The sequence below is a fragment of the Acinonyx jubatus genome, chromosome B3 (genome assembly GCF_027475565.1).
Source record: "Acinonyx jubatus isolate Ajub_Pintada_27869175 chromosome B3, VMU_Ajub_asm_v1.0, whole genome shotgun sequence".
Taxonomy (NCBI): domain Eukaryota; kingdom Metazoa; phylum Chordata; class Mammalia; order Carnivora; family Felidae; genus Acinonyx; species Acinonyx jubatus.
The window spans coordinates 33,084,431-33,108,731 of NC_069386.1; the positions used below are offsets into that span (position 1 = coordinate 33,084,431).

The 24,301-nt window shown below is 36.5% G+C and overlaps 1 protein-coding gene across 15 annotated transcripts in view; it reads left to right on the plus strand.

Moving 5' to 3' along the window:
- MYO9A (myosin IXA) overlaps positions 1-24,301 on the plus strand; it is a 281,021-nt gene that overhangs the window by 21,395 nt on the left and 235,325 nt on the right. For 11 of the 15 annotated variants that reach the window (XM_053223780.1, XM_053223778.1, XM_053223788.1 and 8 more), the window contains exons 2-3: positions 9,850-9,968; positions 21,205-22,115. In XM_053223780.1, coding sequence (XP_053079755.1) covers positions 21,276-22,115 — 840 coding nt within the window. In that variant the 5' untranslated portion in view covers positions 9,850-9,968; positions 21,205-21,275. The remainder of the gene's footprint in view (positions 1-9,849; positions 9,969-21,204; positions 22,116-24,301) is intronic. The other 4 variants (XM_053223782.1, XM_053223779.1, XM_053223783.1 and 1 more) reach the window with 2 other exon arrangements.

Below are 24,301 nucleotides of genomic sequence, written 5' to 3' on the forward strand. Positions count from 1 at the left end.
GATGCAGATTGTAAAGGGCTGGGTGAGAGAGGGGAAAATGTGTCAGAGTGGCAAGTGACAAATATGTCAGGTTACATTTTTGAGTGTGTTGGAAAGGAGATGCCTGACTGTGGTAAATAAGAGTAGAAATCAGAAATTATCACAGTTGAAGGGATGGAAGAGAAAGGAAGTTGTGTATATTTCAAGCTCTGATGGAAAAAGAAAGCCATGCATATACTAGGCACAGAGGGATGGCATTGTATTTCTTAGGCAATGGCAGAAAACTAGAGTAAGTATCCTATAGAGTTCATTATAATACAGTGTCAAGTTTTAAGGTGTATTGGTAATTGTATATCAAAAACTGCTGTATAGTTGTACTGGTTTGCTAGGGCTGCCATAACAAAATCCCACAGACTGGGTGGCTTAAATAACAGAAATTTATTTTTTCACAGTTCTGGAGGCTGAAGGTCCAAGATCAAGGTGTTGACAGGTTTGGTTTCTCCCGAGGTCTCCTAAGCTTGCAGATGTCCACCTTTTCACTGTGTCCTTGCATGGCCTTTTTTTTTTTTTTTTTGGTGTCTCTTCTTTTTTTAATAAGGATGTCAGTCCTATTGGATGATCTCATTTAACCCTAGTTACCTTAAACATCCTATCTCCAAATATAGCCACATTGGGGGTTAGGGCTTCAGCATATACATTTTAGGGGGATATAATTCAGCCCATAATAGTAGTGTAAATCCAAATATCAGAACAGAATAGAAGCTAAATCTTGTCTAGAGAAAGCCATAGTGGAAAAGAGTATAAGAAAGAGAAGACAAGTATAGGATAGTTTTGATGGATTGGTATATTAGTTTATTCATGTCATAATAGCATATCTCATATCAATTTTTTGCATATTCAGAAATAATGGATGCTGTTGAATGTTGTATTATAGATTCACTATTGTCTCTCAGGGTGTCAGACTCTATACTAGGTTTCTTTGTGGGTTTTTTTTTTTTTTTTTGAGGGGGTATCTAGGAATCAGCTAAGTAGTGAAAGAGGAGGGTGCAATGGAAATACCGTAAGCATTGTAAGGATAAAATTACTGATAAACAGAAATCAGCAAATAGTGGTTTTCTTTGCCCAATCACAGTTGAGCAACTTAAAATTTCTTATAGGTATGAAAATATTTGCAGATAAAGATGTATGTCTAATGTTAATTTATGCCATGGCTGTGTATTGCTAAAGGTTTAGAAAACACTTTGAAATTTAATTTGAGTTAAAAAATTAAAGTTATGTTTGTTTTCTTCATTTGTACAGATTGAAAAGGTGGTATCCTATTAATTAAAAAAAAGTTTATTTATTTTTAGAGAGCTAGTGAAAGTGCATGCACACGTGGGTAAGGGGCAGAGAGAGGGAGAGCGAGAATCCCAAGCATGAGGTGCTCTATCCTACCAACCGTGAGACTGTGAACTGAGCCGAAATCGGGAGTTGGCCGCTCCTCTTAACTTACTGAGCAACCCAGGCACCCCTCTATTAATTAATAGTATTAACAAGTTTATTGGTGTGGCTATGTGCCTTAAGCTTTGCTTTCATTCTCATTTCTAGTGAAGATGACATAAACTATATGGAACATGATTAATTTTTTATTATTGTACAGGAATGTCTAGTCAAATCTAAATTTTCATTAGTTAGTTTTGGATTTCAGCTTTTATGAGTAAAGGGCAGGTGATATGAGGGTAAGTTTTTATTTACAGTTGTTTTGGGGCTACAAGGGCAGAGTTGGGTAGTTGGGAAAGAAACCATAGGACCTGCAAAGTTTAACATACTTACTGTCTGGCCTTTTACAGAAAAAAATTGTGGACCTCTGCACAGACTATGATTAAATGCCAATGAATAATATTGTGAGTTAAATAATTTGTACAGGTCACACAGCTACTTTATTTTTGGCTATCCTTTTTCTTAACTTTTTGGAGAGCCTTTTAATTTCAGCAGATTGTGGTACCAAATTTACACATTACTTGTCATTGTTGGCATTTCCAGTTTGTTGCTTTCTGTTAGAAAGCACCTCAATTCCTTCTGTAAAAGGTCACCAAGATAGAGGAAGATTATATCAGTGCTGGGTTTTGTTTGTTTTTCTGGCTCCGTAGGGAGCTTTTGCTATAAAATCAATGCCATGCTAGACTCTTGCTCAACAGCTAATCCCAGCTATAGTTCATGTATTTGTTTCAATCAAATGATTTCTTTGTCTCTTCCTCATCTAAATTTCTTTTTTCAGTTTTTATGAGACTGTCATTGATATTTTAATTTAGATTCCCTTGAGATATGAATAAAAGTGATACATTGGCTCTGTGGAATAAATTTAGAAGAGCAGGGGGTATGCTTAGATCTAATGACTGTAGCCAAATGCATGACTTGGCTGTGCTTTTTTGATGTTCCATGGATCCTTATTGCAGTGGTAGTTGGTTGAGGTAGGTATACTTTCTAATTGATTCATCATTGATTTTTAATTATCTGTGGTAAATGTTGCAAGTTGTTGATCTTGATATAGGTACCTCTTTAGAGGTAAATACAAATTTATGTAAGGTCACTCTTGTTGGGTGGTTAGTAGTGGCTTCGCTTTAACTTCTGGTAACAAATGGTGTGCTCTATCTCCATAACGTCTTAAATATTTATATTATTGGAGAATGATCCTATAAAAATAGATTACTAACCATGAATGATTTATAATAGGAAAGATGAGTTGTCTGTTTATAGGTAGGTAATGGAATACTCAACAATAACTTATTTATCTTTCACACCTCACCCCATGAGGAGATTGGGGTAACATGCCCAGATGCAACTAGTCACAAACATCAATCAGATCTAGAATGGTCACAGATGATTTCCATGGTTTCAAATCCGTAGGTCATTTCTCTATTCAACTTCATTTGCTGCTGCTTGAAATACTTTTCCTTCATGAGCCTTCATTTTTCTGGTGGTTTTCCTCTGCTTCGATATACCGTCTAAAGCACGTTGTTTATCTGCTGTTCTTCAGTTTCTTCATTTGAAAATTGTGATAATAGTGCTGTTTAGCTCCACAAAATTGTTCTAAGATTGAATGACTGAAATGAATAGTTTGGCACATATCAAGTATTGTTTTTTTTTTTTAATTAAAAAAAATTTTTTTTAACGTTCATTTCTGAGAGAGAGCCCAAGTAGGGGAGGGACAGAGAGAGAGGGAGACACAGAACCTGAAGCAGGCTCCAGGCTCTGCGTGCACTGTCAGCACAGAGCCTGACGTGGGGCTAGAAGTCACAAGCCGTTAGATCATGAACTGAGCCGAAGTCAGACACTTAATCAACTGAGCCACCCAGGTGCCCCACATATTAAATATTCTAAGGGTTAACCATTATTATTATTATTACTACTATTGCTGTTATTACTGTGTGTTTTAAGTCATTAGCTGCTCTATTTTTGACTCTCATTCTTCTCTGTAGGACCCCTAACCGCTGATGACCCATAGGGCTTAGTCATAGTTCTTCTCTATCTGCTGTGTGTTTGTACGTGAGTTCATCTAGTCTGATTGCCTAAAGTGCCATCTATATGCTGATGGTTAGCAGATGTGCCTTATCTTTAGCCCTTCCCTCGTTTGTTTTCCAGACTTGTCTATCTAGTTGCTTTCATAATATTTTCACTTGCATATCCTGTTAGAGTCCTAGACTTAACATGGCCAAAGACATATCACAGCCCCCAGCCCCTAACAGCAACAAACACACCAACAACAAATGAACATGAACAAACCTGTTTTTTCCCCAGGTTTCTATTTCTATTTTAGTAAATAGAACCACTATTTACCTGGTCCCTTTCAGTCAGATGAACCTAATGTTGTCTTTGTTCCCACATCTAATCAATTCATCATTGAGTACAGAATACATACCCAATCTGTCCCTTTCTTTCTATCCCCAGCTGCTACTATTTTATTCAACAACCATTACCTTTTGCCTAGACTGCTGTAATAGTGTCTTAACTGGTCTCCCAGCTTCTACTCCTTCTTCCCTCCCTCCTCTAATCCATTCTCTTTCAAGTAACTGGAGTAGCCTTTTAAAAACATAAATCAGGTTATATTATTCCTTGTATATAAACAATAAAATAAAACAATACCCAGAGGCTAGTACATTAGAATGAAATCCCAGACTGTGAGGTACGATCCAACTCCTTTCTATCTCTGACCTCAACTTTCTTACCATTTTCCTTGTGGAATACTTTGTTTCAGCCATACTACCCTAACCTCCTTTCTGTTCCGCAACCATACCAAGTTTGTTTCTGATTTAAACATTTTGCATTACGTATTCCTCTTAGCCTGGAGTATTTCTCACATATGTTATCATAGTTGGCTTCTTCATTTCATACAGGTTTGTTACCACCTCCCTGAGGCTTCACTGCATGCTACTGATAACTAAAATAGCATACGTAAGTCCTCTAGTATAATGATAGACAAACTGCTGTCCACAGGCCAGATCCGGCAGGTGGCCTGTTTTTGTTCTGTCTGAGAGCTAAATATGGTTTTTACATTTTTAAACATTTAAAAGAGTAAAACAAAACAAAAACTCCAAATATGTGATCCACAAAGCCTAAAATATTTATACTCTGGCTCTCTATAGAAAAAGACCATACGGTTATCCAAAATTAGTTTGTTCATTTGTTTCTTTGTTTTTGTTATTTATTTATTTATTTATTTATTTATTTATTTATTTATTTATTGTTTTGTCCTCAGGATGCTTAATTGTTGAAGAGTTTTAGAACATTGGTTAAATTATCTGGAATGGAGGAATTGAGCAATAGTTAATACAAGGAACATTAGTATTATTGAAGAGTAGAAAAACAGGGCAAATAAAAAATGTAGTAGGGACAAAGACTAAAGAGACTGTGGGACATCTCCCAAAGTGGACAAGAAGAGATGATCTGTTTAGAAGGGTCTCCTGCTCACATGACTCTGAAAGTCTCTCAGAATCATTCGTACAGAGGATTCAAATCTGAGTTTAAAGTATGCCTGTAAAACTACTCAAGTGATTAAGAGTATGGTTATCTGAAAAGTCATTCAGTACCTGAAAGATGTCATATTATAGAAGTGTGTTTCATAAACAGAGTAGTAGGGTTGAAAGATACCCCTAGGCCCACCCTTATAAATAAATGCTGAATTCTTATTCCTCAAGCTTAAGAATGTGGAAAGTGAGGCTGAATCGCAGCATTTTGTATTTTCTAGTCATTGAGCTTATCTATCTTGTCAACAAGACTTTCAAAATATTTGGACATTTATGGAGTTTGTAAGTGGATCAACTCCCCAAGTCTCTAATTCTTATTGAAAATTAAAGGAAGAAGTGCTCAGAAGAAGGTTATCTTAACTGAAGGGATAAAAATTTATGAATGTGTAAATTAAGAAAAAAAAGTCTTTCTGCTTTGTTCTCATATTTACTACTGGGTATATATAACATATGTTGCTACTGTCTTATATGTTTTTATTGTCTATCTCTACCTTTCCCTGCTTTTTTTTCTACTTCAACAGCCTGATAAGTGGTTTATCACAAATTGTAAAATTGCTTCTGAATCTGTTTTATATTATTGATTCTATTGATAGTGGCTATTGTGAGGTAAAATACTTTATAATAGTTTCACATATTTATTCAACAAACATTTTTTGAGTACCAAACATTGTGTAGCAGATATAAAGACAAATACTCTGCTTCATCAAGCCTATAGACTGGTAGGGGAGACCACCAAATATGGACTAAGCAGTTGACAACACAATTTGGGAGTTCAGTGGCAAGGCTAAACTCAAACATCACTATTGCAAAGAAGCCTTCCTTCGGACCCCAGTGTGCCTCCTAGTCTCCCTTTATTATTACCAGTTCCTGTGCTAAAGAAAAGCTAATATTGAGCTGCAGTGGGGTCAGAATTGATCTCTGCTCCATAAAAAGCTTATGATTTCATAGAGGAAATATGATATGTAGCTTTTCAACTATAACATGAAGCAGTTTATGAAAGGCAAAGTAGCATAGTGTTTAAGAGCACCAAGTCTAGGGCTAGACCACTGAGGTCCAAATCTTGGCTCTGCTGTGTAACTAGCCTGTAACCTGAGACAAGTGTCAGTCTTCATGTGCTTCAGTTTCTTGATTCGTAAAATGAGGATAGTAATATACATTTGATTAGAATTGTTATGAAGATTAAATGACTTAAGCACAGAGTAAATGCTGAGTGAGTGTGTTGCCATTATTGTCATCATCATGTTTCTTATTTGTGCTAAGTGTAGCATATTGGTTAAGAAATTGGGACCTGGTTTCTATTTTTTTTTTTCTTCAATATATGAAATTTATTGTCAAATTGGTTTCCATACAACAGCCAGTGCTCATCCCAAAAGGTGCCCTCCTCAATACCCATCACCCATCCTCCCCTCCCTCTCACCCCCCATCAACCCTCAGTTCTCAGTTTTTAAGAGTCTCTTATGCTTTGGCTCTCTCCCACTCTCACCTCTTTTTTTTTTTTCTACCCCCCCCCCCCCCCATGGGTTTCTGCTAAGTTTCTCAGGATCCACATAAGAGTGAAACCACATGGTGTCTGTCTTTCTCTGTATGGCTTATTTCACTTAGCATAACACTCTCCAGTTCCATCCACGTTGCTACAAAGGGCCATATTTCATTCTTTCTCATTGCCATGTAGTACTCCATTGTGTATATAAACCACAATTTCTTTATCCATTCATCAGTTGATGGACATTTAGTCTCTTTCCATAATTTGGCTATTGTTGAGAGTGCTGCTATAAACATTGGGGTACAAGTGCCCCTATGCATCAGTACACCTGTATCCCTTGGGTAAATTCCTAGCAGTGCTACTGCTGGGTTATAGGGTAGGTCTATTTTTAATTTTTTGAGGAACCTCCACACTGTTTTCCAGAGTGGCTGCACCAATTTGCTTCCCACCAACAGTGCAAGAGAGTTCCCGTTTCTCCACATCCTCTCCAGCATCTATAGTCGGGACCTGGTTTCTAACCCCAGATCATCTGTATCATCTTGGGAACATCACATAACATTTCTGAGCTGGTTTCTTCATCTTTAAATGAGGATAATAGCACACATTTCTTATTAAATGGGGTAATGCATATCAAGCATATAGCATAGTGTCTAACTATATATTATCAATAAAGAGGCATTAGTCTTCCTAAAGCTGTGAATGAAAATGTTGTAGACTTTTAAAGAAATGAAGTGCTGCTGAGATGTAGCACATTCCTGAGCTCGTAAGAGTCATTAAGTGTGTGTTCACTTAAAACATTAATTATTTAGAGATTGGGAGCCTAGAGAGAAAGCTGTTTGATGTACAGTTTTCTTTCTGTGAAGACTGTGGAAGGGTAATTTGATAATCTTATAGGCAAATATCATTGAGCTAGTAAAATAAAATCTATGAATAAATGAGCTGGATAAAAAGCATGTATAGTTTTTTTTTCTAATTACAAATAGAATTTTTTTTTTCCAGAAAGAGAGAGAGAGTGCAAGTAGGGGAGGGGCTGAGAGAAAGAGAGAGAGAGAGACAGGGGGAGAATCTTAAGCAGGCTCCACACCCAGCATGGAGCCCCGTGCGGGACTCCTCCCGACTGTGAGGTCATGATTTGAGCCGAAATCAAGTTGGATGCTTAACTAACTGAGCCACCCAGGCACCCACAAATATAATTTTTTGTATTTTCATTAAGAATTCTAAAGAATTGTAGGATTCTTTTTCTGTAAAACTTTGTGCATCATATTGTAATTTTGAGTCAACTAGTTGGGTTTTCTCAGAGTAGAAACTTTGCTGTGTAAAACTATATAAAATTTTTTTTGTAGCCTTAAGAGATTTTTATTAGAATTAATAAACATTTTGAAGCTTTTGGAATTTTGTTAAGTGGATAAAAGCACAGAAACATCATAATTATATCATCCATATTGGTGTATTAAGAAAAAAATCTGAAAGTAAAAATAGAACTACCCTATAATCCAGCAATTGCACTATTAGGTATTTACCCAAAGGCTACAAAAATACAGATTCAAAGGGGTACACTATGGAGAGAGCCCAAGTGTCCTCTGGCTGATGAATGGATAAGGAAAATGTGGTATAGGGGCGCCTGGGTGGCTTAGTCAAGCATTCGACTTTGCCTCAGGTCATGATCTCATGGCTTGTGGGTTTGAGCCCCATGTCGGGCTCTGTGCTGACAGCTCAGAACCTGGAGCCTGCTTCAGATTCTGTGTCTCCCTTTCTCTGCCCCGTCCCTGCTTGTACTCTGCCTCTCTCTGTCAAAAATAAACATCAAAAACAAAAGAAGATGTGGTATATATGTATATACAATGGAATATTACTCAGCAATGAAAAAGAATGAAACCTTGCCATTTGCAGTGATGTGGATTAGCTAGAGTATATTATGCTAAGCAAAATAAGTCAATCAGAGAAAGACAAATACCATATGATTTCACTTATATGTGGAATTTAAGAAACAAAACAGATGAGCATATGGGAAGGTAGGGGAAGAGAAGAGAGGGAAACAAATCATAAGAGACTCTTAATGATAGAGAACAAACTATGGGTTGATGGAGGGAGATTGGGGGGAGATGGGCTAGATGGGTGTTGGGTACTAAGGAGGGTACTTGTTCTGATGGGCACTGGGTGTTGTATGTAAGTGATGAATCACTGAATTCTGCTCCTGAAATCAATATTGCATGGTATGGTAACCAAAATTTAAATAAATTTATTACTTTTTTACATTTATTTATTTTTGAGAGAGAGTGGGGAAGGAGCAGAGTTTAGAAAGGGAGACAGAGGATCTGAAGCAGACTCTGCTGACAGTAGCAGGGCTTGAACTCAATGCAGAGCTTGAACTCAAGAACCATGAGATCAGGGGGTACCTGGGTAGGTCAGTTGGTTAAGTGACTGACTTTGGCTCAGGTCATGATCTCATGGTTTATGGGTTTAAGCCCTGTATCAGGCTCTGCGCTGACAGCTCAGAGCTGGAGCCTGCTTTGGATTCTGTGTCTCCCTCTCTCTCTGCCCCTCCCTTGCTTATGCTCTCTCTCTCTCAAAAATAAATAAACTTAAAAAAAAAAAAGTGTGAGATTATCACCTGAGTTGGGCTTGAACTCATGAACCAGGACATCGTTACCTGATCCAAAGTCAGATGCTTAACCAACTGAGCCACTCAGGTGCCCCAAGAAAAAAATACTATTTACAAACACTGGAGAGCTATCTTATAGAGGGAGTGATTTTAAGTTATTTATGTTTTGGTCATAGTCTGGTCTCTGCATGGAGTCTTTTGTCTGTGAGATTAATTGTTGTTTGTATCAGCAGTTCTTTTTTATTGCCGTATTGTATTCCATTAATTAATTTTATTGTTGATAAGATTTTGATTGTTTTTATTTCTTTGGTTATTTTTGAATGAAGTAGCAGTGAACATTCTTGTATGTAGCTTTTAGTGGACATAGCCAATTTTGCTAGAGGTTTGGTAATATCCCATTGTGGTTTTTATTCTCATTTCTCAGATGACTAATGATGTTATATTAGTCAACTGATAATCCTAAACAGACAATTTGAAAATTGCCAGTGGTGTACAATAATATTTATTTGTTGGTCATGATTTTGTGGGTCTCCTGGCATAGCTCTTCCTTGTGTATCTCATCTTCCTACTGGGAGTAGTAGGCTAGATAATGCATATTTTCATAGTGGTGGCACAAATGCAAGAAGACATACCTAACTGGGCAAGCATATTTTAAGATCATCACGTCTCCTGACCTCTCACTCTTGAAATTAAGTCATGTGGCTTAGCTCAGTTCAAGGGATGAGGAGGTATACTTGACTGGACTTGAGGATAGGTAGTGAGTAATTTTTTTTTTTTTAAAGAAGCCTCCACACCCAGCACAGAACCCAGAGTGGGGCTTGAACCCATAACCCTGAGAGCAAGACCTGAGCTGAGATCAAGAGTTGGACACTTAACTGACTGAGTCACCCAGGCACCCCAGGTAGTGAATTTTTTGAACAATAATCTAATTCACTGCAGATGTTGAATTCTTTTTCATATCTTTATTGGCCATTTAGGTATTCTCTTAAGAGCCATCTTCTTTTTTTTTTAATGTTTGTTTATTTTTGAAAGAGCGCAAGCAGGGGAGGGGCAGAGAGAGGGGGACAGAGGATCCGTAGTGGGCTCTGCTCTGACAGCAATGAGGCCAATGTGGGGCTCGAACTCACAAACTGTGAGATCATGACTTGAGCCAAAGTAGGATGGTCAACTGACTGAGCCACCCAGGTGCCCCAAGAGCCACCTTCTACATATATTACTCGGCACACTTACTCTATCAGCAACATTGATTAACTCCTTAGGAAAGAAATTTGATACTCATTTAAATTTTTAAATTTTATTTATTTATTAAATATTTTATTTTTTAAGTAATCTCTATACCCAACGTGGGGCTTGAACTTACAGCCCCGAGATCAAGAGTCTCCTGTTCTACCAACTGAGCCAGCTAGGTGCTCCTACTTGCTCCTATTTTTAAGGCCAGATATTGTTAAATTATTGTTGAGAACAGCTCTTACAGGAAGTTAAATAAAGTGGTGTATATAGATGAAAATAGATGAGAAGGTAGGAAAAAGGGAAAACAAACTATTAATAAAATGACTGCCTTAAGCAGTAAAAATGATTTGTAAAACACATGAATTAATGCGTATGTGGATTTATTTCTTTAACAAATATATTTTTGAGCTGTGGATACCTATGAAGAAAAAGACAAAAACGTTTTAGTGGGGAAGTCTTCCAATAGACAAAAAAACAAATAAATAGTAATATAATTCTAGGTAGTGTATCAAGTTCTATGATTAAAAATAGATCAGGACAAGGAGAATATAGCAGGGAAAGGGGGTTATTTTACATAGGTTAGGAAAGAAAATCCTCTCTGAGGAGTTGGCATTTGAGCAGACACCTCGGTGAATGAAAGAAGGTCCAGGTAGAGGGGGCAGGAAGGAAGTGTAAAGGTCCTAAAGCAGGAATAAGCTTAAATTCAAAAAAAGACCAGTGAGGGTAGAGGTGGAGTAGAGTGAGGGAAAGATGAAGTTAGGCTACAGTAAGAGGTTACAGTTTTATTCAATTGTGTTATGGAGAGACATTGAAAATTTTGGTAAGAGAGTGATGTGATCTGATTTACCTTTAAGAAGGGTTGACTCCCCTGTTAGGTGTAAACTAGACTGTAGTGGAGCAATGGATACAGGCATATCACACTCTTTCACTAATTCAGATGAGAGAATGATAAGGGGCTTGAACTAGGTGGTATAGATGGGAATGGCAAAAATGGTTAGATTCGGGATATATTTTAATGGCAGACCAATAGTACTTATTGTTGGATTGGATATTGAAGAATTTCCTTATGGGGGAAGTTAGAACATTTCTTTAGTAATGCGTTAGGGTAGACTAACTGCTATTACTAAACAGCCTCCAAATATCAGTGATTCTACACAATAAAATTTTATTTCTTTTTCCATCATAGTCCAATGTAGATGGGTGAGGATGGGGTGATGGTGGGTGTTCTTTGTGTGGTCATTTGGGACCAGGGTTTTTCCATCTAGTGGCTCTGTATCCCATAGGACTTTAGAGCTTTCCCCTGGATCCTTTCCATTTTCTAGTAGACAAGGAAAGGCAGGCCCTCCCACCCCCTTTATTTAGGGGCTCTTATTGGCTCAGCCTGAAAGGACATCACCCCTGCCCACTTACCATTGGCCAAGGATTCAGTTGCATGGTCCCATATAATTAACTGCAAGGAAGGTTGGGAAATGCAGTCTAGCTGTGTGCCCAGGAAGAGTAGGAAATGGGTTTGTAAAAAGAGTAGAGACTTTTGAAAAAAAAAGAGTATTATAAAACACATAGTTGGAAAAGTTTAAAAATATAAATATTTACATATTTAAGTAAGTTACATATTTACTTGTAAATTCAGTTTTAAGTACTAAAATATGAAGAAACATGAATATTAGCTCTTGAACACCACTTCCTCTAAATTATTTTTCCAAAATTATAAGTACTAAAATACAAAGAAACATGAATATTAGCTCTTGAACACCATTTCCTCCAAATTATTTTTCTAAAATAAGTTCAAAATATTTAATAGCTTTCTCCCCATGACATTTACAACTGTATACAAATCAGTATTGTTTTCTCGAATGGACCCTGCCTTGATAGTAGAATGTTCTCCTTTTAATATCTACTGGTGAGATTTTTGCTTTGAGTTATTTTCTGTGTAGTGAAGCTAGATTTTTATTTTTTAGATATGAATTTGCCTGATTTTATTTTTCTCTTGTTACTGAATGTTAGTGTATGATCTTACTAACATTCATTTGTAGATCCCTGTGATAAAGTAAATATAAAGAGAAAGGATACTTCTTTTTTTTCTTCTTGGAAAATGACCTTGAGAACTTGGTAAAGAAGTAAAAGCAGCTATAAAAATTTTTTGAAAATTAAATTTTATTAGTACACAGATGCAAAATATGACATTAAAAATCTTTAGTTACTTCTTTTTTTTAAATGAACTTCTAATTTAAAGGAAGCTCTGTATTCCCTATTTTCATTCTTCACCACAGTTTTCCTCTATAATTAGTTTCTTCTCAGACCACTGAATAACAGCATAAGCTGGCCTATTCTGAACCACACCCTACTGACCACAGCAACTGTCTGACCGCATTGTTTCCCTCTGTTAGCATATACTTTCGAAATATTACTTTGGGATAGGGAAAAAACATATTAAATAATTTTATTTATAACTGGTACAGCTATGTGTAATTGCTCCATAAGTGCCAGTAAAGTGCTTAATTCTTTCTATGCATAATATAAGTTATTTTATTCTCTCAATCAGTCATTTATCCATACTCTTTTTATCTGCTGGTTTGAAATGCTATCTTTATCATAAGGTAAATTTACATAGACTCTTTTGCTCTGTAAGCCTTAATTTTCTAATTTGACAGGTATTAACTTGTTACCTGTGTCAGAGATTTCCTGTTCAACTCAAATGAGGTAATGCACATCAAACTTATTTTTGATGAAAACTATAAAAAGGAATTTTGAAGATTACTCAAAAGTCTAATATATTTGTCCTTATTTAATATATATATGCCTTTATGTGTAGTTTTATATTTTAAGTTTTTTCAGTTGACATCATATTATATATCCCTTACCATATTTCTTCTGCATGACTGGCATTACAGGTATCATTCACCATCTAAATCTGTTTTACCCAATCTTTAGTTTGGATAGGGAATTTGGATGTCAGGGGGTGCTGCCCTATTTGAATCTATTTGGTTCCCCAAGTTTGGATAGCAAATAGCATGATTGTGAAGTAAGCACCTAAAAGTTTATTCAAATATATTTGGTTCCTGAGCTTAGACTGTGAAATTTAAGTTAAAAAAATTTTTTTTAATGTTTATTTATTTTTGAGAGAGAGACCGAGACAGAGCACATGCGGGGAAGGGGCAGAGAGAGAGAGGGACACAGAATCTGAAGCAAGCTCCAGGCTCCGAGCTGTCAGCACAGAGCCTGACATGGGACTCGAACTCACGAACTGTGAGGTCATGACCTGAGCTGAAGTCAGATAATTAACGGACTGAGCCACCCAGGTGCCCCTATTTAAATTTTTTTTTTTAATGTTTACTTTTGAGAGAGACAGAGTGTGAGCAGGGGAGGGGCAGAGAGAGAGGGAGACACAGAACTCCACATGTGCCTCAGGCTCTGCACTATCCACACAGAGCCTGATGCGGGCTCAAACTCACAAACTGTGAGATCCTGACTTGAGCCGAAATTGGATGCTTGACCAACTGAGCCACTCAAATGCCCCTAGACTGTGACATTTTTAGGTATCAGTAATTTGGATAACAAGAGATACCTAAATTGTGAAAGGGTATTGCACTGAAGTGTTACCTATTAAAGTGAGTTCCTTTGATTGCAGAGAACAGAAACCCAGCTCAAAGTAGCTCAGGGTAAAAGGGAATAGATTGTCACACTTAAGGAAGTTCAGTGGTGGAGTTTATTTGAGGCACAGCTAGCTTCAGTAGCCCAAACAATGTTGATTAGGTTTTGCTGTATGTATTTGTTCATTTTCTTTTACTGTGTAAGGACTTCTGTGCATTCAGGAAAGATGGCTGCAAACAGTTTTAGATTTACATATTTCTGGATAACCAGCCCAGCAGAAAAGAAAATGCAGCAAAGTTCCAATATGGAATCTCTATGAGCAGCCGCTGTTGCCAGGGGGAATGGAATAATTGATTAGCTGGGTCTGGGTCACGACTAATACCACCCTTCCTCCCCTAGCTAGGGGATGAGGTTGGTCTATTCAAAGTGTGCTGTGTCAAATGGCAAGGGAGGAGTAGTAGTTCTTCAAAGGCAAATGCAGTACTGTACTTTCATTAGAAGGGCCGGATTACCTACTGCACAGATGAAACCGGTTAGCTGTCCATGTACCTATCTATAGTGTGTCATCTGATAACTAATTTATTCCATCACCTTTTCTTTAGTTGAAATATTACAAAATGTATTTTCTTTCAGCACTCAATTTGGCTTTTACTTGGCATTGACCTACTATAAGTAAAACTGGGCTCCTATGTGCTATCTAGTTGTGAAGATGAGCTAACACGCACATTTGTCACATCTTACCTAAAAAGCTTTTTCTCAATCTTTTTTTTTCTTTAAATTCTTTAAGGAAAAGAAAAGAGTATGCTTTTACTTTCTGAGAGATGCACCTGTCCATCTTTGACCTAAATCTCATTCTCATTTAGTTTGTCTTATTGAAGAACCTTGGCTCATCAGATAGACCTTCATTTTCTTAAGTTTTCAGTTTCTGCTTCTCTACTTGATTCTATTTATAACCATAAAGATGTGCTCCCAAGCCCCCTAACAAATGATTCACTCATATTTCTCCCTTTTTTCTTTATAGCAGATTTGACCAATGTCTGCTAATTTACTTGCCAATCTGTCTTCTCCCACTTCTTCCTTAACTTCTTACTTCCTACTTTTCAGAGTCCCCAGTAATATCCAGAGACCTTCATTTCAGGCCTAAACCTAGAATTACAGTATGTAAGGGCTAAAAGGGACCTAAGAGATATTTAACTCAACTTTCTTTTTTTATTTTGCTTGATGTTATTTTGATTGTACTGACTTTTTTTTTGTCTAGAATTTAGATGGTATATGGAATTTTTTTAAACTTTCAGATCTTGATCAGATCATAAATGCGTGTTTATTAAAAACAATATAGTTGGATTTTAAAAATCTCTTGGTAATCTTTTTCTTTTAAGTGGAGCATTTCCATTTAATGTAGTTATTGATACATTTAGTTTGCTTTCCATTTGTTCCATCTGTTCTGACTCCACCCAGGACCCCCTTCCTTTTTGCCTTCCTTTGAATTGATTATTTTTTAATCATTCCATTTTTTTCACAGTGTTAGTTGGGAAGTTATACCTTTTTTCTAATTTTTTTAGGGGTTAGCCTAGAATAGAAGTTGGCAAACTTTTTTTTTTTTTAAAGTTTATTTATATATTTTTGAGAGTGAGCTTGGGGGAGGGGCAGAGAGAATCCCAAGCATTCTCCATGCTGTCAGTATGGAGCCTGATGCGGGGCTCAATCTCATGAACTGTGAGATCACAACCTGAGCTGAAACCAAGAGTTGGTTGCTCAACCAACTGAGCCATCCAGGCACCCCTAACCTGTTTCATTTAAGGGCCATATAGTAAACATTTTTGGCTTTGTGGACCATATGGTCACTGTCATTGTAGTGCAGAAGCATCCATTGATAACAGGTAGTGGTATAAATTACAGACAGTGGATTAGATAAAGTCATTTAGATAGAAGAGCACTGGGTTGAGACCAGAAACTGGGAGATTTTGTTGTTGTTGTTGTTTTTTTTAAATTGAGGTCATGGACAAGAAGCTCTGAGAGTGAATCAGAAAAAGAGTGAGCCTATCAGGAAGATTACAAGAAAAATAATTATCATGTGAGGGCAGTTTCAAGAACGAGAAGATGGCTTTCTTAGTCAAATGCTATAGAGTGCCGTGTTAAGATGAGGATTCAGAAGAGGCCGTTGGATTTGGCAACTTTATGGTAATTGGTGACATTTTCAAAGAATATTGGCAGAGCTTGCTATGTGGGAAGAGTGGTAAAGGAGTGGAGAGTGGAAACATAAACCATTGATTGTCAAATACTATTTTTTGGACCAGCAACAACAGAAGTGCCTAGATTTCCCAATCTCAGAACCATTCTTGGGCTTAGAAATGTGTATTTTTAAAACATTGCCCAGATGATTTTGATAAACGCTAATGGCTTGCTGTCAAGATGTATTTGTTAGTGATATTTTGAGGCAAACCCTCTTTTCCAAACACAAAGCTATGATTGATGAAGCAAAAAGAAAAATCAAGTTGACATAAATGGGGTGCAGAAAAGGTAAACATTCCTATGTTTCAGAAAGGCAGTAGAACACAAAGCAGTGAGTAGGGCTGTGGCTGGGACCTTGCAGGTACAGAAGCTGAGGTTTGAGTTTCCTTGAGTGTAGGACATATCTTCTGATTTGAACAGACCACCGGTAAGAAACATATTTATGAGATAACGGGAAATTGAACATTGACCAGTAATATTAAAAATTGTTAATTTTTAAAGGTGTGATTAATGGTATTGTGGTTATATTAAAACAAAGTAGTAAATAGTGGGTTCTCAGTAAATGTTTATATGAAAAACAAAAAAAAATTTCCATCAGAAAGTACACCTGTACATCTAAATTTTCAAACAAATTAGCCATCTAGTGCCGAGAATGATATGAAATAAATCTGAAGAGCAGTTTACTTTGGATGACATTAAAATGCTTCACTGAAAAAAATAAAATTTTATATTTAATATTTTCAAGAAGAAGAGTGAGTAATACCCCTTAAATTAAAACAATTATGGGGGCAATGGGGGGGGGCTCGGTTGAGCATCTGACTTGATTTTGGCTCAGGTTATGATTCCAGGGTTGTGGGATCGAGCCCTGATTCGTGCTCTGTGCTGCGTGTGAAGTCTGCTTGGAATTCTGTCTCTCCTCCTTTACCCCTTTCCCCCACTTACGCTCTTTCTCTTTCTAAAATAAGCCAAACAAAGCAAAAAAACCCAGTTATGGCACTTAAGGTAGAAAAAAGATCAGGTGGATATGAAAATGACAGAAACTTTAGAAGTGAAAGCTAGTGTAAAACAACAGTGTGATTTTCATGAAAGGGAAGTCAATAGGATGTCTGTTTTCCCAGTATTAATCTATGAAATCAGTGTAGTGTCAGTCAGAATATCAGAAGGTTTTGGGGGTGCCTGGGTGTCTCAGTCGGTTAAGTGTCTGATTTTAGCTTAGGTCGTGATCTCACAGTTCATGAGTTCCAGTCCCATGTCGAGCTCTCTGCTGTCAGCACGGAGCCTGGAGCCCCTGCTTCAGATTCTGTGTCTCCCTCTCTCTGCCTCTCCCCAGCTTGTGCATGTGCGTGCTCTCAAAAAAATAAACATCAAAAAATGTCAGAAGGTTTTTTTTTTCGTGGTAGTGGACATGCTGATCTTAAAATTCTTATGGTAAAGAGAAAGTAACATTAAAGAAGAACAAATTGAAATGATATGCCTTCCATCAAAACTTATTATAGAGCTATAGTAATTAAGATAGATTCAGGGATGGACAGATAGACTACTGGAAGAGAATACAGAGCCCAGAACACCTTGATATTTATATGGAATTAGCTACATGACAGAGGTGGCATTATAAATCAAGGGAGAGATTGGACTCTTCATTGAGGTGCTGATTAAATTGCTAATCTGATTTGGCATGAAAATAAGAGCGCTATGAAAATAAATTCTGTATGGATTAAGTACATAAATGAGAAAAGAAAAACCTTAGGCCTTTTCGAAGAAAATGCAGGATGGATAACTTTATGTCTTCAGGATGAGGAGGGATTTTTAAAAACTATACCAGGAGATAACGCCATGTAGGTTTTAGAGCCAGACGAACTGCTTCAAATATCAACTTTCTCACATGCTAGTTATGACTTTGGGCAAGTTATGTAATCTTTCTTGTTTTCTCATTTGTAAAATGAGGATGGTAATGGTAAAAACAGCCCTCAGGAATTGTGAGAAATAAAATGTGAAATGCTTAGAAAAATGACTGGTATAGATAAACACACAATAAGAGTTCACTACAATTGTTGTTACTGTAATTTACTAAAAAAGAAATCATAACCTGTAAAGGATTGATAAATTTGACTATTAAAAACTCTATGACAAAAGGCATTGTGAATAAAATAGAAAGCTAAGGCACTAATAGGTAGGAGATAATTATCACACATTTAACTGAAAATTGATTAGTATCCAGGCTATATGAAAAACTCATTTAAACCAATAAAGAAAAGACAACTCAAAAAACAGAAATGAATAAGCAACATAGTCCAAATGGCAAATGGTAAGTGTTGCTCATCCTCATTCTAATAAACAGGGAAATGCAAATTAAAGTAATGAGATACCTTTTTACACTTATACTGGCAGAAACTCAAGTCTGACAATACTTTTATTGGTAAGGAGGCAGAGAAACTTGAGCCCTTCCTACACTTGCTGTGAAATAGTTGGTACAACTACTTTGGAGAGTGTTTTGTTAATATCTAGTAAAGTTGAATGTGCTTAAAACCCAACGATTCTAGGTCTAAAGCCCAGAGAAATTCTAGGAAAGACATACGAAGAGACATGTATGAGATCTGCAGCATTGTTTTAATAGTGTAATATTGGAAACATTCCAAGTGTTCACTAGAAGGACAGTGGATTGATAAATTGTGGTATAAATCATCCAATGGGATTTAAAAACAAAGACCTTGCTTTTAAGAGCAGTTTTAGGTTAGGTTCACAGCAAATTTGAACAGAAGATCCAGAACCCCCCAACCTCCCCCCATACATACATAGTCTCCCCCAATATCTACATCCCCCCCCACCCCAGTACATTTGTAACAATTAATAAACATTAATTGGCATATTATTTGGCAGTTAATGAACTTTTACATGTATCAGCACTTATAAATAGAAAAGACAATGTTAACGTGAGATGCAGACTATTAAGTATGGTATGACACCATTTTTTTTAAAGCCTAAAAGAGTGAAACAGTACTATCTATAATTCATGGAGACCCACATGTGTAATAAAAATATAGAAACAGGACAGTGGTTCTCTCTGCAGAGCAAAAGAAGGAGCTTTATCTCTAATATGTTGTTTGTAAACTGATCTGGAGTAATTACAGCAGTTTTCAAACTTGTTGAATTCGGTGGTAGCTATATGACTGCTTTTTATATGTTCCATAATATTCTCTGTGTTTGAAAGGTCATCTAGGAAAAAACAAAACAGAGTTTCTTCATTTGAGAACTTTTACAAATATGTAATATTATGAGAGAGAAGTAACTGAAGGTATTTAAAAAAAATAACAGCATCTTTGTATGTTAAAGGATGAAATAAAAAAGGAAAGTGGTAACATGTGAGGATGATTCTCTGATGGGGCAAGTTTGATGGAGATGATAAGAAATAGGTTTTATTAACCCTGGAAAGGACATGGGATATATTTTCTTTGTAGACTAGAATGGAAAAACTAAGATGAGATGAAAATAGGGATACATTTTGAGTTGGAAAATGCTATTTTCTCAGTGGGATGCCAAAGTTGAAATCATTCTGGAGGTGTTATGTACATGGGGTTTGAGAAGATTGGAAGGATATGCAGAATACATGTAAGAAATGAAATAAGGTTAGATAAAAAGGTAACCTTGAAGGAAAAGGGAAGGTTGAATAAAAGTTATAATAGTATCAGCTATATAATTTTATCAGCGAGCCGGGGGCAGGATCTTTTTGTTGTTAGGAGAGGTAGAGAGAGAGCCCAAAAGTCCTTGAAAATATATCTATTCTATAGCAGGTTTCTCTCATATTTTCTTAGTTATAATTTTATCTAGTTTGATTTTTTATTTAATCTCATCTTCTTAATGGTTTTTTTCAAGCTTTTATTTAAATTCCAGTTAGTTAACATACAGTATAATATTAATTTCAGGTGTAGCTTTTTTGTGATTCAGTTCAATACCTAGTGCTTATCACAAGTGTCCTCCTTAATTCCTATCACCTATTTAATCCATCCTCCCCACCCATCTGTTTTCTGGTAACAATCAGTCTATTCTCTATAGTTTAGAGTCTGTTTCTTGGTTTTCCTCTCTCCCCTACATGTTCCTTTGTTTTGTTTCTTAAATTCCACTTATGAGTGAAATCATATGGTATTTGTCTTTCTCTGACTTATTTCGCTTAGCATAATACACTAGTTCCATCCACATTGTTGGAAATGGCAAGATTTCATTCTTTTTTTATGGCCGAGTAATACTCCATTGTGTGTGTGTGTGTGTGTGTGTGTGTGTGTGTGTGTGTGTGTGTGTGTATCTCACATCTTTATCCATTCATCAGTTGATAGATATTTGGGCTCTTACCATAATTTGGCCATTGCTGATAATGCTGCTGCAAACATTGAGGTGCATGTATCCCTTTGAATTAGTATTTTTTTATCCTTTGGGTAAATAGTAGTGCTGGATCATAGCGAAGTTCTATTTTTAATTTTTTGAGGAACTTCCATACTGTTTTCCAGAGTGACTGCACCAGTTTGTATTCCCACCAACAGTGTTAGAGGGTTCCCCTTTCTCCACATCCTCTTCAACACCTATTATTTCCTGTGTTGTTAATATCATCTTCTTACTGTTTTTAATTTCACAAAAATTTGGCTTCATTGATGGCATTGTTTTGTGTTTTTGCTTTATCCATAAGAGCTTTTGGGTGCAGGGTGATCTGTATGATTATTCTGCCCTTTTTAATCTAGTCTTTGGCAAGTCTCTTTAAATATAAAGAAAGAACTTGACTCTAATCTCAGGTACTTTGGAAACATTTGAGATAGAGTACAAAGTAATTTTTATTTGCACTCTGGATTTTGCATTATTAGTATGATAAAACATGGAAAAATCTTTGGCAAGTTGCTTTTGGAGAAAGTGTCCAGATTTGGGCAATAAAATGTAATATTACGTGGTCTCAGACTGTTTTCAAGACTTTCTAGACTAAGAATTAGGATATTATGTTCTAAAAGATGTAATCAACATGATTTAAGCCTTTCTTTCTTGAGCATCAGAAGGTAAAGATTGTTTATATGATTTCTAAATGTTTTACATCTTTTATGTTACAGTTCTTTTGCCATGAAAATGGTTTGCAGGGTCTTGGACACATACTATCCATGCTGATGGGACAGGATCCAATATGAATATAAATGATGGAGGAAGACGACGCTTTGAGGATAATGAACATACGTTACATATATATCCTGGGACAATTTCAGAAGGGACTATCTACTGTCCAATTCCTGCCAGAAAAAACTCCACAGCTGCTGAGGTGATTGACTCTCTTATAAACAGACTTCATCTTGACAAAACAAAATGTTATGTTCTTGCAGAAGTAAAGGAATTTGGTGGAGAAGAATGGATACTCAATCCAACAGACTGTCCAGTTCAGCGAATGATGTTGTGGCCCCGAATGGCTCTGGAAAATCGCCTGAGTGGAGAGGACTATCGCTTTCTTCTGAGAGAAAAAAACCTTGATGGATCAATCCATTATGGTAGTCTGCAGTCATGGCTACGGGTAACAGAAGAACGTCGTAGGATGATGGAGCGGGGTTTTCTTCCACAGCCTCAACAAAAAGACTTTGATGATTTATGTAGCTTACCTGATTTGAATGAGAAAACTCTCTTAGAAAACCTACGAAATCGCTTTAAGCATGAAAAAATTTATACCTATGTTGGCAGTATTCTAATAGTTATTAACCCATTCAAGTTTCTTCCTATTTATAATCCCAAATATGTCAAAATGTATGATAACCACCAATTGGGAAAACTGGAGCCCCACATTTATGCTGTGGCTGATGTAGCTTATCATGCCATGCTTCAGCGCAAAAAGAATCAGTGCATTGTGATTTCAGGAGAGAGTGGTTCTGGGAAGACTCAAAGCACAAACTTTCTTATACACCACCTTACTGCACTCAGTCAGAAAGGATTTGCCAGTGGAGTGGAACAAATTATTCTTGGAGCTGGACCAGTACTTGAGGTAAGTGTGTAGAAATACTTTTCTTACTCTTAAACATGTCTTTGAAAAAATTTTTTGTAAATGTGAGAAAATGTAATGAAACCACAAGTATAGATATCATTTTTAGTTACCAAGGAAAACTGGAAGATGGGAAAGCAAAAAAGGCAGCGTGGAAGATTAAAGGGTATGACAGTGGCAGTATATTTTTCAAAGGTGTTTTTGGGTCATAGTGATGAAGTAAGCGATGATTGGAGTCGTATGTATCCCCCTATAAAGGGAAATAGCCAGCACAGGACTCCTGTCTGTAATTGGGTTGTGGAATTAGGTGTTGGGGAAAATATTCTCATCAATCTATTTGTATCTTTGCAACTTTAACATGTGTGCCTAGTATTGAATTCTAAGGGTTCAGTTTTGAAAATGTAGAGAATATGGGAAAAAAAGTTTTAGTTCTATAATGTTTTAGAGGTAATAGTACCAAAGGTAGAAAGGAAAAAGAATACACTTTTTGTTTTAGAGTTGAAAGGAAAAGGTAGTATTACCTATTTTTTTTTATTAAAAAAAATTTTTTTTATGTTTATTTTTGAGACAGAGAGAAACAGAGCATGAGTGGGGGAGGGGCAGAGAGAGAAAGAGACCCAGAATCTGACGCAGGCTCCAGGCTGGGCTGTCAGCACAGAGCCCGACGCCAGGCTTGAACCCATGAACCGTGAGTTCATGACCTGAGCTGAAGTTGGTTGCCCAACCAACTGAGCCACCCAGGCGCCCCAATATTACCAATTTTTTAAAAGAGATTTTGTGAGGTATAACTGAGATACAGCAAACTGCACATATTGGAAATGTACAATTCGATAAAATTTGACATGTATATATACTAATTAAGCCACTGTCACAGTCAAGATACTGAATACATCCATTATTCCCAAAGTTTCTTTGTGATTCACAAAGTGTAAGTATAGTGTAAGAAACCACTTACACACTTACACTATAGATTAGTTTGTGATTTCTATAATTTTGTATAAATGGAATCATATACCATATACTCTTTTATGTTTGATTTCTCTTGGTATAATTATTTCAAGATTCATCCAGGTTGTATGTGTCAGTAATTCATTCCTTTTGCTAAGGTAGAATTCCACTGCATGGGTGCATGATGCTTTGCATTTATCCATTTACCTGGTAATGGACTTTTAGATTATTGCTAGTTATTCACTCTTGCACATAAAGCTTTATACAAGTCTTTGTGTGGACATACACTTTACTTTGGGTGAATACCTAGGAGTGGAATGACTGGGTTATATGATAGGTATATGCTTAACTTTTTAAGAAACTGCCAACTTTTTCTACAGTGTTTATACTTACATTTTATATTCCCACGAGGCAGAGTGTGACAGTTCCAGTTACTCCATATCCCTGCTAACCCTTGATATAGTCATTCTTTTAAATTTTAGCCATTCAAATATATATACAGTGGTATCTTACTGAGGTTTTAATTTGCATTCTATAATGACTAATGCTGTGAGCACATTTTCATGTGTTTATTTGCCCTCTATATATCTTCTTTGGTGAAGTATCTGTCAAAATTTATTGCCTAATTTTTTATTGGATTTTCTTAAATTTTTTTTAATGTTTATAATTTTTGAGAGAGACAGAGTGCCAGTTGGGGAGGGACAGAGAGAGAGGGAAACCCAGAATCCGAAGCAAGCTTCCGGCTCTGAGCTGTCAGCACAGAGCTCAGTGCATGAGATCATGACCTGAGCCAAAGTCAGATGCTTAACTGACTGAGCCACCCAGGCACCCCTCTTGCGTTTTTGATTTTAGCCATTCTGATAGGTGTAAGGTAATATCTCATTGTGGTTTTGATTTGTATTTCCCTGATGATGACTGATGTTGAGCTGGATTTGATTTGTATTTCCCTGATGATGACTGATGTTGAGCATTTTTTCATGGCCATTTGTATGTCTTCTTTGGATAAATAAAATGGGTCCTCTGCCCATTTTAATTTTCTTTTTGGCTTTTTTTTGTGTGTGTTGAGTTATATATATATTTTTTTAAATATATTTTAGATATTACCTTATTGATATATTATTTGCAGATATTTTCTCCCTCTCAGTAGGTTGTCTTTTTGTTTGTTGTTGGTTTCCTTCACTGTACAAAAGCTTTGAAAAAAAATTTTTTTTTATTGGTGTGGTCCCAATTGCTTATTTTTG